Source organism: Melitaea cinxia, chromosome 1 (assembly GCF_905220565.1).
Source record: "Melitaea cinxia chromosome 1, ilMelCinx1.1, whole genome shotgun sequence".
Lineage (NCBI taxonomy): Eukaryota > Metazoa > Arthropoda > Insecta > Lepidoptera > Nymphalidae > Melitaea > Melitaea cinxia.
Window position 1 is genome coordinate 10499716 of NC_059394.1, and position 16102 is coordinate 10515817.

At 30.4% G+C, this 16102-nt stretch overlaps 1 protein-coding gene across 1 annotated transcript in view; it reads right to left on the bottom strand.

Annotated features, from left to right (window-relative positions):
• LOC123656673 (sphingomyelin phosphodiesterase) overlaps nt 1-15369 on the bottom strand; it is a 29195-nt gene extending 13826 nt beyond the window's left edge. The window contains exon 1 of the mRNA XM_045592335.1: nt 15048-15369. Coding sequence (XP_045448291.1) covers nt 15048-15175 — 128 coding nt within the window. The 5' untranslated portion in view covers nt 15176-15369. The remainder of the gene's footprint in view (nt 1-15047) is intronic.
• Nucleotides 15370-16102: the final 733 nt, after the last annotated feature.

The window sequence follows — 16102 nt, forward strand, 5'->3', positions numbered from 1 at the left end:
TGAAATTAGAAAACAACACACAAAAATCATCAAAACCAACAATAATAATACCACAAATAAATTATACTAACGTTAATAGGACATAAACATAGCTGTAAAACATTACGTTAGACACTATTATAGAGTCTTAAAACTAAAAGTGATTACAACAATGGAGGATGCCTAGCCTGTAACATTTATTTAAAGCTCTCTGATTAGATTAGATTTAGGTACTAAAATTATTTAAAACGGGATATTTACCATGTTTGGTAACATGGTACATATCCCGTTTAAAATAATTTTAGTAATGAAAATAACAATGTTAAATTAAAATCCTATAATGATTAGATTTGGCTATGGGAAAGTATTGTCGAACAGATAGAGATTTTATGAATCAATGTGCTCTTTGTAAGAGGCTATTAAAATTTTATTTACTTAGAGTTTTTGTTTTAAACACATAATTCTTCGTAATAGAATTAACAGTAAAATTGCATCTCGTATTTTTTTTTGCTATCTACATATTTTTTTTATTTTTCATTAAAAAAATAATCAAAAGTAAAGGTTTTTTCTTGATTTTCTGAGATTCAACAAAGCAAAAATTCTTAAGTCAAGGGTGTTCTTATGAAAATTTTCGAACATATGAGTTTTTTTTAATCTAAGCATATTTTATCGAAAAAAGAAAAAATACTTAGCTAGCTAGCTAAAACTTTTTGGGTTTTTAACGTATTTGAAAAAGTGATTCACCTACTCGTAGGTACTAATGAATGAAGCCGCTTTTTATTTTCATTTATCTCATTATATAACCTTACAACTCTTTCTCTCGTTAAAATTGCTCATGTTAAGTATTTTTTATGGCACGCTTTGTACGAAGTGTGTGAGTCAGCGTTTTTTACAGACGCATCGTGTACACGGACGTGGGGGTCGCCACTTTCTCCTCGCTTCATTGACTTTACTGGAAAGAAAGTGACGGTGGTATCGCACAATGTTAGCACTACAGTTCGTAAAATATATTTTATTTATACCACTAAAGCGGCAAACAAGCGTACGGTCCGCCTGACGGTTATATGCGGTTACCGTAGCCTATGGACGCCAGCAACACCAGAAGCATTGTAAGTTGCACACAAGTAACTGTTAACAAAAGTGTATAAATATCAAATAATTACAAAAATAACTTTTTGCTATATTTATTTTAGTTAAATTAAAGCCTTAGTACGTTAGTAGAAAAGGAGCGTTCATTAAAATCGTTTTCGTTGGGAGCCTTGCAAGTGGCGTAGCGTGTATTTTTGCCGCCCGGGGCCTACCGAAAATTTGCCGCCCAAGCCTCCCAAAAATTTGCCGCTCCTACCAATTTTTTTTTTTTTAATAAATTAATTTGATATACACTCATTGCAAGCACAAATTTCATTATCTTCATTAACCGACTTCAAAAAAGAAGGGGATTCTAACTCTATTGTATTTTTTATACGTTACATTGCGGACGCGATTTGGAATTATTTTGTCAATTGAAAAAAAAAACAGTTATTTTGCCGCCCACTTTCGTGTGCCGCTCGGGATCATGACCCCCCGGCGCCCACCAGCTACGCCACTGAGCTTTGCCAACTAAAATAATACTTCACTTCATTTCAGCCTATCGCAGTCCACTGCTGGACATAGGCCTCCACAAGTTCGCGCCAAAAATGACATGAACTCATTTGTGTTGCCTGTAGTCACTAAGCTGGGCAGGTGGGTTGGTGACCGCAGAGCTGGCTTTGTCGCACCGAAGACGCTGCTTATCGTCTTCGGCCGTGTATTTCAAAGCCAGCAGTTGTATGGTTATTCCGCCATCGGTCGGCTTTTCCAAGGTGGTAATGGAGCTGTGTTATCCCATAGTCGCCTCTTACGACACCCACGGGAAGAGAGGGGGGGGGCTATATTCTTTACTGCCGTAGCTACACAGCACTAAAATAATACATTATTTACAAATCTGGATGATGGGGAAATTGTTACTACTGCGCACCCTAAAACTATTGAATCGTTGGTTTTGGTTTTAAAATTTTAAACAACATTTCGAATTTATTTCATAATCGAAAAACATGATAACTTTATCTTTATCGTTATTGTAAAAATAATAGTAGTTTACTATATTTTTTATTAAGTTTCATATTATTTTTACATTAAAATATTTATTATTACTTATATATATATTACTTTATATATTAACAAAAAAAAAACATTGCAGTGTTTTCTTATTTATATAATTCCTTTATTCTATATTTTTTATGTAGATGGTAATGTTTTTTTATCTTTAATTTCTATTGTTTTTTTTATCTTTTTGCTGTAGCTTATTTAGTCATAGAATATAAAAACATCGAAAATCTACACAGTAAATGAATTTAAAATTATGTTTGGCAATTAAACCAATTTTACCATTTTCCTTCCTGTATATTATAACAGGAAAATCAAATAAAAAATGTTTAGGTATACAATTATTAACTGAACCGACAGACGTGCTGTCTGGCGAAATCTCAAACGCTTAACGCATTTAAATAAAAATAAATCTGAACCCTAATAACCTATATATAATTACCTACCAAATATACGGAAAAAAATCATATAATTGGTAGAGTAGTTTCAGAGGAGTACGACGATAAACACAGTGATACGAATTTCATTTTTAAATATATATTAGTTTATAACAAAGGATTACAAAAGCACGTTTACATCACGTTACTAAGTAGAAAAGGACCATTCATTCAAACCACTTTCATTCGGAACCTTGCCAGCTAAGTTACCAAATCGTTTCATCTTATCCACTTTCACTGGAGTAGGTACACGTCCTGTACTGTAATAACACGTATATGTATGAATGAATGATCTCAAGCGGAATATATATATATATACATATATAACTATATACATTCCGCTTGAGATCATTCTCTCTTATATCCAAGAAGGGTAAAAATGATATAAAATCACAATAATATCATCAACTGTTAGTTATACTCGTATAATTAATTGGTAATTGGATACAACGAATATTTTTTTAAACCTTAGCTAATTGGTTTTGTCACTTTATTATTAAATATCTTTAACAGTAGTTTTACTCTAAAAAGTTTATTCTATTTGGATTTCTAATGAAAAGGGATCCGCTGTTTTCGCTTCCTATTCTAGTTAAGATTTCTAAAATAGGTTCTAGAGCAAAAACTGGTTTGCAAATAATATGGTATAATTTGTAAGCAAGTTTTGAGACAACTTCTGTTGCGTAGACCGGACGTGCCAGTATGTTTCTTCGTGTCACACTATTTATTGTGTTTAAATACTTACTTAAGCAAAATATGACAACGCTATAAAAATATATGTAAACAGTTTTGATTATCATTTAATCGATTCAATTAGGATGCTACAGAGAAAAACAATGGACTCTTTCGAAGTCGTAATCGCACGCGAAACGCTCTGTTTCCAAATTAGACAAGTTACAAGTTAGTTTAACACTTCATAAGAGTACATGTACAATATGTCTGCGTAAAATGTGTCATGCGTGGACGCGGAAATATTAATAATAAGGATACCTCTTCAATTTTTAATTGTTTTAGTTATCATGGCCATATAACATTTAGTACTTGTTCTGTTAAAATTTCAATTGTAAACTTTAAACGATTTTAAAGATACAGGCCTGTAACAGACGGACAGACTTGGAAAAATTGTGACGGAGAAAGAAATGTCTTAAATATCCTAATCGTAATATTATATGAATAAAAGAGTCTTCATTAGCTAATGAAGACTAAAAGTTTGTAAATCGTGTGACATAACCAAAATTGTTTGGTTAATGGTTTGTAAAAATTTGATATGACTGGTTTGGCTATACTATATACGGTAGATCACCACCGGGTGTCACTTGTATTAACGTTTTTGACTACAGCTTAGCTCTTTTGAATAATAACGTGATGTTATGGCTTATAGTGATAATTAATAAAAGATTAACACAGGCAAGAATATCCAAACTAACTATTTCGCTTAATAATTTAAAATTTACCTAAATTATATCCATATTATATAAATTTTTTTGATTGACTGATCATCATAGACGAGATAGTAAATTTTGAAGTCAAAATATTTTACATTTACATAAATAAGGTAGGTTTTGTTATTGTGTAGCACGGAAACCTACTGCATAACTTAAGTCATCTTAATGTAAATTTTAATTCCTAGATACTTAGCCATTATCAGAAAAGAAGCTATTGGAATATATTCACTTAATATAATGTTATGAAAGTTTCAAGAAACAATGTTATTTATTAACGGTACATATTTTTAATAAGAAATTGTCGAAGCTATATTTTTGCTTTCGATTTTATTGATGTTTTTACTTAGCATTAAAAATATATTTTTAGTATCATAATTAACTCAGAAAGAGTTGCGGGTATCAGCTAGTAAACAATCAAAAAGGTGTAACTTAGCTTGTAACAATTAGTAAGTACCTACTGTAATACATAAATAATAGCCCTACTTAGTGAATAAGTATTATTTAACTATACTAGGTACTACTCTTTCTATTGGCCATTTAACGGTGAACACTAAATAAGAATGAAAATTGAAATGAGCTTGTAAAAGTTATTTTTAGAGGTAAGAGTTTTATTTTACATTTTTCTTATCACACTTCAGCCTACCACAGTCCACTGTTTGGACACAGGCCTCCACAAGTTCGCGCCAAAAATGGCGTGAACTCATGTCTTTTGCCCACAGTCACCATGCTGGGCAGGCGGGTTGGTGACCGTAGGGCTGGCTTTGTCGCAGCGAAGACGCTGCTGCCCGTATTCGGCCTGTGTATTTTAAAGCCAGCAGTTGGATGGTTATCCCGCCATCGGTTGGCTTTTTAAGTTCCAAGATGGTAGTGAACTGTGTTATCCTTTAGTCGCTTCTTGCAACACCCATGTGAAGAAGGGGGTGGGAGGGTTTCTTATACAATTAAAAAATACCTGTTTTTTTATATTTTAGTAATCTAACAAATAGCATAAAATTTAACTTTTTCGAAAATATTGTTATCATTGGAACGCGTACCTATTGATTTCGATTAAGAGCAAAGCCCTGCGCAACAGCTAGCAAAAATGTAACAGGACATAATTCTCTATCGTTAATCTAAAATTATATATGTATATCCACAAACAACGGTGTATTTAGGTTCCAAGTCGAGTAAGTCATCTGTAAAAGGGGCCAACTCGCAGAATAACGGACAAGGCTACAGCGGCTGTTTTTCTAGACCTTCACTTGACTTTAAGTTAAGTGAGGTTGTCGGTCAACAAACGATAACTCGAGCAAATATTATCTGTCCTCTAGATATTAAAACGTTATTGTATTAATTGTTTTGTTGGATAAATGCGTGATTGTTTAAATATTATCGAAGTTCATATATAAATAAACTCTTCATATCAAGGCAACTACTCTCTACTTAAGAATATTATTAACATTAATTGTCATCTACTTTAACTTAGAATTTCTTGTTAGATATCAACTCATTTGTCATCTGATTTAAGTTTGATTTTCAAATTAAAAAAAGAAACAAATTTACGTTGTTTGTTTTTTCTAAAATACTGGCCTACACTTATTTTTTATTATTATTTGGTATTTTTGAACGATTGTAAATTATGTAAAATCGTAGTTACAATGAGATCGGAAACCAACTCTATTTTTTTTTAAATATACTATAGTATTAAAAATAGAAACAATTTAAAAGCTAAAATATTTATATTTATGAACATATTTAGCACTCACATTATAAAATCAATTGTCAAATTTAAAAATACGACAAAAGAATACTGTGTTCTCGCATGCCCGTAACAAAGCTAAATCCAATAGGTACTTTGAGATGACCAATAAATGTAAAAAAAAAAAAAAAAACGTTCGAACAACATTTAAAATCCTTGCTCCTGTACGTTTTTCATATGTATATTTAGCAATCCAGGTCCTCCTTTCTATGGATATATATATCAGCTTTCGTTTAGTTCATCGAACTCACTTTCACCTCCTTACAAAACAACCATTGTCGTATGCTCTCATCGGAATGCACTTCTATTATATCCGTTAGCAGCTTCCACATGTTTCCAAATCTAATTTAATACATTAAGACCCAAAATTTCAGTAGCTGCTTTTTTCAAACAATTCCCTTGATATTTTAATAACTACTGGAAGAATAATACGTCACCTACGATATACTAATGTTTAATTCTTGTAGTAATAACATTATTAATTAATTTAATTCGAAATTTATGACATCAAGATTAAAAAGTTTTCTTTATTTTTTCATTTATTTATTTTTTAGCTGTTCTCATATATATATTTTTTTACCAGAGTTAAATGATGTTTTTTCACATATGATACTAGATGTTAAACTATTAGGAATACCTACGCTTTAATAGACTGGGTAAAGGGGCAAGGCTGGTCACTGAACGTAAGTAGATTTTCTCATTTGATATTCACTGCTCAGGACGGTCTGTGCAATCTGTCTATAACATTTTCCACTCGTGTATTAATAGTGTTGTCAACCGCTCTGGACGCCAAGAATGTTTCGAATTTACATGCATTTTAATTATACATTTAAATTGTAAGGTGAATTACAAATGTGTTTTGAAAAAACGAATGTAAGGTAAGAACGTAATTTACAAAATCGCCAAAGTTTAATAACTAACAAGAAACACTGCCGCATTCCCTTTACGGTCGAAGTATTGTATTCAATACAAAGCGTGACATTATTTTATACTTACTTTTACAGACAATAAATACAAATGTAATACTTTCACTGAGTACCTATGTCTATATTTCAACACGTTATCTGTATTGATAATATAAACAACTTAAAAATAATTAAAAATCTTACCTTATGTCCAAATTCAATATATGCAAATATAAAAACTATCAAAAAGAAAAGATTTGCTGTGTTATTTACTACAAGAATTAATATGACTTACTTAATGACTTAATAGTTATAACGTAAATAAAGACGAGCATTATTATTTATTAATTGAATAATACTTGACTTATGACGCTGCTCTACGTACGTACATGAGACGATAATTGACCCAAGTGGCCTATAAGATTGATAAATTTATATTGACCTCGGAATATTTACAAGTTTAATTGTTAAATTATATAAAAAGTATTATAAAAAATAAAAAGTATTTTAAATTCTGATTATATTTTTTAAACTTAATTTGTTTAAGCAGTTTACACATATCAATTAATATAACACATTTAATTATGATTATCACATTTTTATTGTAAACTACTTATAAACAATTACATGTGTAATTCTTGATGTATTAAACATGAATATTGCTAACCGCATGGCTGGGATTTACGTGCCATTCTAAGTACAATGGAAGTATTAGTAATTCTATTATTTTTCCATAATTATTCTATTGAAACTCAACCCCATTACGACGTAATATTTCTAAGGTATAATTTTATTATGCACTAGAAGTAATTATTGCTGGCACTTGGTTTTGATACATCATTTTAACTTTTTTGTTGCGTCCTGTTATATGTAGCGACAGATGAGATTTTCATTAATCAAAGTCGTCTAGTCATTTTCAGTTATCTTCGAAAGCTGAGGCATGTATAGTTGAACAATAGTGGTTACTGTTTCATAAATATTTAACTTGTATATTTACTTTTCGCTTGCAAATTTGACAGGAATCATAACGATGTTTGATAAACAATAATTATTAAATATAGGTTTCTATATAATAATACGCGAAGCAAAAACTTTATACCCAAAAATTGCGCGGACGTATATTTTATGTACATATAGAAGGAGTGCAGAATGCTTATATTTTTTTTTAATTATGCATAAAAAATCCAATTAATACTATCATGTATTTGAAACAAAAACGCATATATACTCCTTTGTTTATTATTATACATATAGTTTTTGACAACAAAACCTTAATAATGTTCAAACTTATAATTTAAATTAAATATGGTCTAATTTTGACCACCGGGCGCCCACTAGTCTTTATTATCATGCTGTAATTATATGATCATAATAATTGTTCTTTAAATACACATTTCGATAATGGGTTAACTGTTAAATTAGTAATTATATAGTCAATCGTCAGTCAGTCGTCGTAAGTCGTCTATTCTACGTTTATTTAATGAGCATTCTATGTAGGCGGGTAGTACTTTACGAAAATTATACTGCTTCTAACAAAATGAGTTTTGCCTCTAAAATGTTTTATAGAATTTAAATTGCCACCCTTATAACTCATACCTACGCGTTTGTTAAGAACGACTTAATAATTTTATTTTAATACGATTTAGCCTGTAATATTTCATTACTAGACAGAGGCATATTTCCATATGTAGGAGAATAATCAAGCTTAATCCACCACGCTGCTCCACTGCCGGTTCGCGGATATATTCCCTACTATAAGTAACGGTCGCTATAAAGTGTATGTCATAATAACCGAGACCGACAGCTTAACGTGCTCTCCGAGGCACGGTGGGGAAACCTACAAGGACAAACAAGAAGACCGTAAATAAATACCTATTTGTATAAATAAAAATATCATGTCTGAGCGGGAATGGAACCCGCGACCGCCGTTGTTAAGGCGTCGTCGACATAGGACTCGCACCATTACATCAGGGCGGCCGTATTTCATATAAATAAGTTCAAACAAATGCATGTTTTTAAAAGTCACCTCTTGCTTAGCGGTAATGTAAAATATTGCGAGAAAATCTACGTTATTGCGTAAAAAATATGAATTATATATTCGTTAATTCAACATAAACTAGCGAGATGGATTAAATTCCAAGCCTTTTCCTTTGTAGGGGGGTATGCCTTTGTTTGTGGGATGTTCATAGACTGTAACTTACTAGCCAATGTAATAACATAACGCTTACGCTTAGTTGTATAAGGTTACTAGTTGTGCCCCGTGGTTTAACCGGCGTTAATTTGGAGAAAAACGTACAAAAATATTTATATTAATTCGAACCACTATGTACTTCATGAGATTAGCGCCTTTAAAAACACCTAAATTTTTCTGCTTTATAATATTAGTATAGACAAGTACAAACGAAAATCATAACAAAAAAGTTTTTAAGTAATTAAAAAATTACAATATGTCTTTAAAATATTTTCTTTTTTAAGTAGTGGTATATTCTATAAATATTTTGGTTCTGTTGTGTAACGGAGAAAACATGATCGAAATTCATTTGAAAGTATTACGTGATGAATAATCACACAAAATTTATATATTTACTATGTTTTTTCCTATCCTTTTCATTAAAAAAAACTGTTGAATAGAAATATTTTTAACACTTTCAACTATGTCCGACTATAGCAAAATAACAGTTAGTGCAGTTAGTAATTACAAAGATTTCACAAACAAAGAAAGTACCCAGATAACAATGAAAATATAATTATAATGGAATAATAACGTTTTGAAATATGTTGAACCGTTGAAATTAACTTTCAACCTCCTTTTCTAGTTTGATGCGATAGTTCTCATTAAATCGTATTAGTGCACAATTCTCAGGTTTCAACATTAATGGTGCGCTACAACTAACACATATTTATGTTCTTAATATCTCTTGACCTCCGATACGCTTTCCTTTTGCTGGCGATGAGTTACATAACGTAAGCTTATTAAAGAAGCCTTTTATATTCCACAGCTATCGGTTACGTTTCATATGTGCAATCATGTGACCGTATATATAAATCTTTACATGCTTATCATTCTGTAAATTTTATACTCAAATACCAAAAACAGAAAAAAATAATATTTATTGCATTGTCCACGACGTTTTTATTTTTCTATTTATTTAATCTACAATTGTTGCAAAATTATATCATATTAAATAATACAATTATTTAACATTATATTTTGCAAGGTTAGAATCTCTAGGAAACTTTAATAGTATCAGTCGGTATCAGCGGGCAGAGAAAGATTTACGAAATGCAGTAATAATTACTATAATGTAAACCAACGAAAAATACGAAGCAATTCTACATGCGTAACTATTTTATGCGATATATATGTACCTATAAACCAAAATTAGTTCCTTGTTGTAATTCTATAGTCATCGAAAATCGCCGTTAACCTCCTTTGGTCCGCCAAAGAAAGTAGGTCCACTCAAGGATGGCACAATAAATGAATACTTAGTTAAGGTTCAAATCTGATATAATTTTATTAAAAATTAACATTAATTTCTTTATGAAAATAAGGCTGTGTCAAAGTCGTCTACTATTACATTCACTGTTTTCGAATGAAAACAACTTTGATTAAGTAAATTCCATAAAACGTCATTTTTAAGTATTTAAAAAACACACAAGAAAATTAAATATTGTTATTTATAATATTATACAATGTTAATTCGTTTAACTTGTCGCAAAAATAGCCTTAGATAACGGAAAAATGTAGTACTTTTTGCTGAAAGTATTTTTAATACAATATTTTCCTGCTGTTGCCGATAATTCTAAAATGGTAATCAAAATAGATTCATGCTAGTCGATTAGATGTGAATAGAAAAAATATATATTCTATTCCCATATATATATGTGGGATTAGGGATTCAGGGTCCACCGTTAAATAAAGAAGAAAAAGGTAGTGATTTTCTTGTCTAAATTAAATCATCTACAAATTTTATAATTGTGTTTGCAGACAAACGAAGAAAAACCGACTTCAATTATATCGACAAGTAAAACAACGTAGGTAGATGAAAAAATAGTCAACTAATACGCATTATCAAAGATTACTCCAAAAGTTGTTATCAGATCTCGATGAAATTTAAATATGACTACATGATAAACATCGGCTTTCGATTAAATTAAAAATCATCAAAATCGGTACGCCCAGAAAAAAAATTATGCGGATTTTCGAGAGTTTGCCTCGATTTCTCTGGGATTCCATCATCAGATCCTGGTTTTCTTATCATGGTACCAAACTATATTTCCTTTCCAACAAAAAAAAAAGAATTATCAAAATCGGTTCATAAACGACGAAGTTATCCCCGAACATACATAATATATATATATATATATATATATATATATATATATATATATTAATATATGCTATTATATTAATATATTATGCTACTATGCTGCCCGCGACGTCGTCTGCGTGAACGCTATACACCACAAAAATACCTACGATTATACCTTTTAAAATAACATTCATTATCCCGTTTCTTCTTTACATTTCATATCTACAGAAAAATCTCATAGATGGCGCTGCTTTAAAATTGTCTTGTCTACTTATATTCATTTAATTATGTTTATCGGCTTAGTTACTTATATAGCGTGATTTTTATAGTGTGAAGCTAGCTTATATAGCATGGTTATTAACATAATAACAACATCATTCAAATATGCGTCATTAGATTACACGTTGTTACAGAATGCGTTGAGGAAATAAAGGTTCACTGCTCGTTCCCGGTAGGTGATGGCGTGATAATATGTAACCTATATGTTGACCCGACTTCTTAATAATATTCGTGCCAAATTTGAAGTAAATCCATGCGGTACTTTTGAGTTTATCCCGGACATACAGACAAACAGACAAAAATTCTAAAAACTATATTTTTGGCTTCGGTGTCGATTGTAGATCACACCTCAAGTATTCTTTTAAAAAAATATTCAATGTACAGTTTTGACTTTCCTATCATTTTATTAAATGTATAGATAGATACAGTCGAATTGAGTAAGCTCCTCCTTTTTTGAAGTCGGTTAAAAAAGCAAGAGCATTGCAAAGGCGTTTAAATTATTTTACAAGTGCTACCGATTTTTTTTTTATACCGATTCTTTTCGGTAATTCAGCGGGCGTCTTTAAATCGAATCTAGTAGTACAGGGAGCTTATCAGGTGGGCAGTACCTACTCCTTGCTTTAATTTCTTAAGTCAATATATTTTAATTAGTCAAGAAGTGCATCAATTCTAAAATAAAAAATTACACTAAACAAAGAAAAACGGTTGTTCCTGCTCGAATAGGTTTTTATGTTCATACTACAATGGTCCGCACAAGTATGATAAAAATGTAATTAGATGAGATCCACGTTTCTAACGCATTATCTGGAAAAGTACTCTCTTTTAACCTAACCTAAGCCGAATCTAAAGTTTCTGAAAGGCAAGAATGCTGCAAGCGTAAGCTTATTATTGCATAAAAAACATACATATACAGAAAGTTATTTCAATAGTACTATGTTTTATATTGTCGCATGGCAGTTGTCATCATCTAACATTGTCATAACATAACAAAACCTCATCATTGTCATCATCTAATTGGTTTATTTCGTAATATATTGCGATTAGTACATTTTCAGTAGGAGTCTGACATAACCCTTTTTCGCCCCTGTGCCGGAGGGTATCCATGATGGATTTTTCCCACGTAAAAACAAGGTATATCGAACTTTAAACCTCATATTAATTACTGACCTCTTAACATATACCTACCTAGTTCTGTGTATTTTACATATCTCGTCATACGTGTCTAACAATTTTTTTTACGTAATATATTATTCAAAGCTTAAAAATCTTTATTTAAATGATTAAATGACAAGAGAAAGCTTCATATTTGTCTGTATCAAAATTAATTTAAGTATTTTATTGATTTAAACGATTTAATTATAAGTTACCTATGTTTTAATATGGCAACACACAAAATTTTATTATATTTATTAATACAAAAAAAAAAACTTAATTTGTTTTTATTATACACCATCGACTCGTAATTGACAAAAAGGTAATACAATAGTTTTTTTTTTTTCGGGAATAAATTATTACTCTAGCAGCTTGTCCGTGTTCGTAGATTCATTATCACACCTCATTTCCTTGCAACTTTTGTGCTGTAATATTCAGGTTTTAAAATTTATCTTTTTATCTGCGTTATCTTCTTTTCATCTATACAAATAAATAAAATTGGAGTGTCTGTTTGTAATATTAAAATAACCGCTTTTAACTAAATTCATATGTATGTATACACGCTACGTATACCAAAATAACATTTTTTATAATTTTCGTCTGTCTGTCTATGTCTGTTTGTTCCGACTAATCTCTGAAACGGCTGGACCGATTTTGACCGGACTTTCACTGGCAGATAGCTGATATAATAAGGAGTAACTTAGGCTACTTTTATTTTAGATTTTTTTATAACTCTGCGAACTAAAATATAATAATTTTGTTAAAATCCACGCGGACGAAGTCGCAGGCACAGCTAGTTTATTATAAAGAGTTAGTTCTAGAAATTTTAACATTTTAGGTAATTGCGCTTTCATTTTCAATCAATTACTTTACTGAAACAACCTAAAATAATGGCCTTACTCACAATGAGAAAGAAATAGGTACTTATTATAATAATGAAGTAAAATGTCTGTTATAAAATAAAACAAAATTGAAACACTGTAAATTTAGTTTTTGTTACAATAAATTCTTTATTGTCTATCTCTTAAACGTCAGTGCGTAAGGATTTCTTTATTGTGTATCTTTTGCACGCAACTACTAACAGTTAAACAACTGTTAGTAGTTGCGTGCAAGAGCAGCATTTAACTTCTTTAGCGTGATCTTGAAGAGGGATTTTCCCCCTTTTCAAGACGTACAAAGAAAATATAAACAAAAACATCATCATTAAGCAGGAACATTTAGTTTTGACCCTGTTTGACAAATGTAAAAAGAAATGCTAGAAAACTTATATATGAATAACAGTAATCACTAATCATATACAAATATTTACAAAATAAGATAATGATTGAATACAAAATCAATTTGACTTTGCTGTGATTGACGAATCCATTCTCTGTTTTTATACTAAATCTTTTCTAACTATACTGTACTTACTTGTTACTGTGTAAAAATAAATTTTATTTTTATTTCGAATTATTCAAGATTTTAGTTAAAAACAAATAATAGTCATATTATTAGAATCCGAAATAATATACTCATTTCTTGAATAGCATCTAGTCTGGTTACCACAGGATTTAATAAAATTAAAATATATATATATATATATATATATATATATATATGTATATATATATATTAATAGTTTTGACAGTATCTGCTTATTGAAGGTACGAGTACTACTTATGTATTATCCGCCCGCATGTTCGTGACTGCATAATAATAATAATTCGGAAGTGCCCTAAAAATAAATTAAACACCCTCAATTCATTCCATTTTAAGCCAACAGTAGCATTTATTATATTCATATTATATTATATTCAGTTTATCACATCAACTACCTACTATAAATATGTACCTAATTGAACTTGATCTCAACTCGTACAATGTACGTTACTACCTACTTCTGTTCAGTATATTATCTCGGTACCAATTAAATACTGGTATGTAGGATATTATAATAACCATTATTATCATTTTAATATGTGACGTTGCAACGTCAACATAGAAAAATATAAAATAAAACGTCAGGCAGTGAACCTTATAACGCGGAAAGCCTTCACTTCGTCACTTGATGTCGTTTCGATTTGTCAAAAGTGGGACATAACTCTACTGGCCTACTCACACTTTGACGACACCTTTTTTTATTTTTACCGATATTACAGATATATACGAAACTCCAACTACAATATAATTAATAGACATAGATAACATAATTATATTATATATTACTTTATTTCTACTTCTTCTACACTTTTCTGCTTAACTACATACAAATTTTAAATTATACACACACAATTTTAAAAATTAACAATAATTAAAATAATATGCATTGATACACATAATAAATCTATTAAATGATTTATGTCACGCACAGATATAAAAAAAGTAAGATGTGTTCCTAATCAATTTAAACAATAACATTGATAAAATGTAAACTTTGTACTTTCTCTTAAATCGTATTCAGTATCTATTAGAATTTAATTAGCTCTTGTATGTATTAATAGTGATTAACTTACTCAAAACATGAAATTTAATTTTATTTATCGTAAGCAAAATTCAGCCGTTATTCATTTACTTTGTCTTTAAAATTATTGTGTTAAATACACAGCCTCAGATAATTGTAGTCACGGTAACATTATATAGGCTCATTAATAAGTAAGTGAAATTAAACATCGCTGGATAAAAAATATTATGCTCACCTTAACAATTTATAAACAATTAACTCCTCATTAAGGCTGTCCGAAATCGCAGGGACGTAGTGAACTTGCTGATTATGCCAATAACATTTCACTGGTTTTCGTGCAGAACAAATAAAAAAAAATCGCATTCACATACTAATTTCGAGAGAAATTTGCGCGGTTAACAAAGTTACGCGCTTACAGATGGCTGTGTACCAGAACACTGAGTTTACAAGCGACAAACTGACGAAGTGTAGGAGAACGTTCACAACCGCACGCGGCGCGCGCAGTGAGAGTTGTGTCTGCCTTCGGTTACGTGTTGTAGATACCGCACCAGTCGCATTACAGTGATGGAGACTGCGGCTGCATCCACGGGATGCATAACGCAGAGGCACCTGTTCCTCGGTGGTGCCTCGTGGCAACTACAAACTGAGATACGCCAGTGTGGCACGCACATGAAACTAGTTAAATCTAGGTCTAAAAAGCAACTCCTTGGTGTCAATAGTCATCATACCTAAATATCTAAGTACGTAATACTGCTGATATTTTTCAATTATATATCATATGAGAAGCATGTACCTAGTAGTCAGCGAATTTCATTAAATTAAAAGTACCACTAAATCAATCAAATATGAAGGTTTAAAGTTAATATAAGAAGAGAGCGTTTAATTAAAATGTGTAGAATCTTTTTTTTACTTATTTCTATTTCGTCATCAAATCGATATAAAAATCATTTACACTTTAAGAAATTACAAATATTTATTTCTATGAATTTCCTAATTTGATAAGAAGCTATATAATAGATTTTTTTTCTATCATAAGAAAATTCGTATTAGAATAAGACACAAGGAATTTCATATTCGAATTTTATTTTTTCTTAGAATTTTTGAAACTTTTTTAATAGTGAATATTTAGAAAAAAAAAATGCTATCAAAAAAAATACTATCTTTACCGCTACAAGTGTTATAATTATAACAGTCAGTATTTTGTAGAGTTTAACAATAATGTTGTTACATTCTACCAAATTCTCTGCTTTATTATTTTAATACAATAAAAAAAAAGTAAACTATACATAC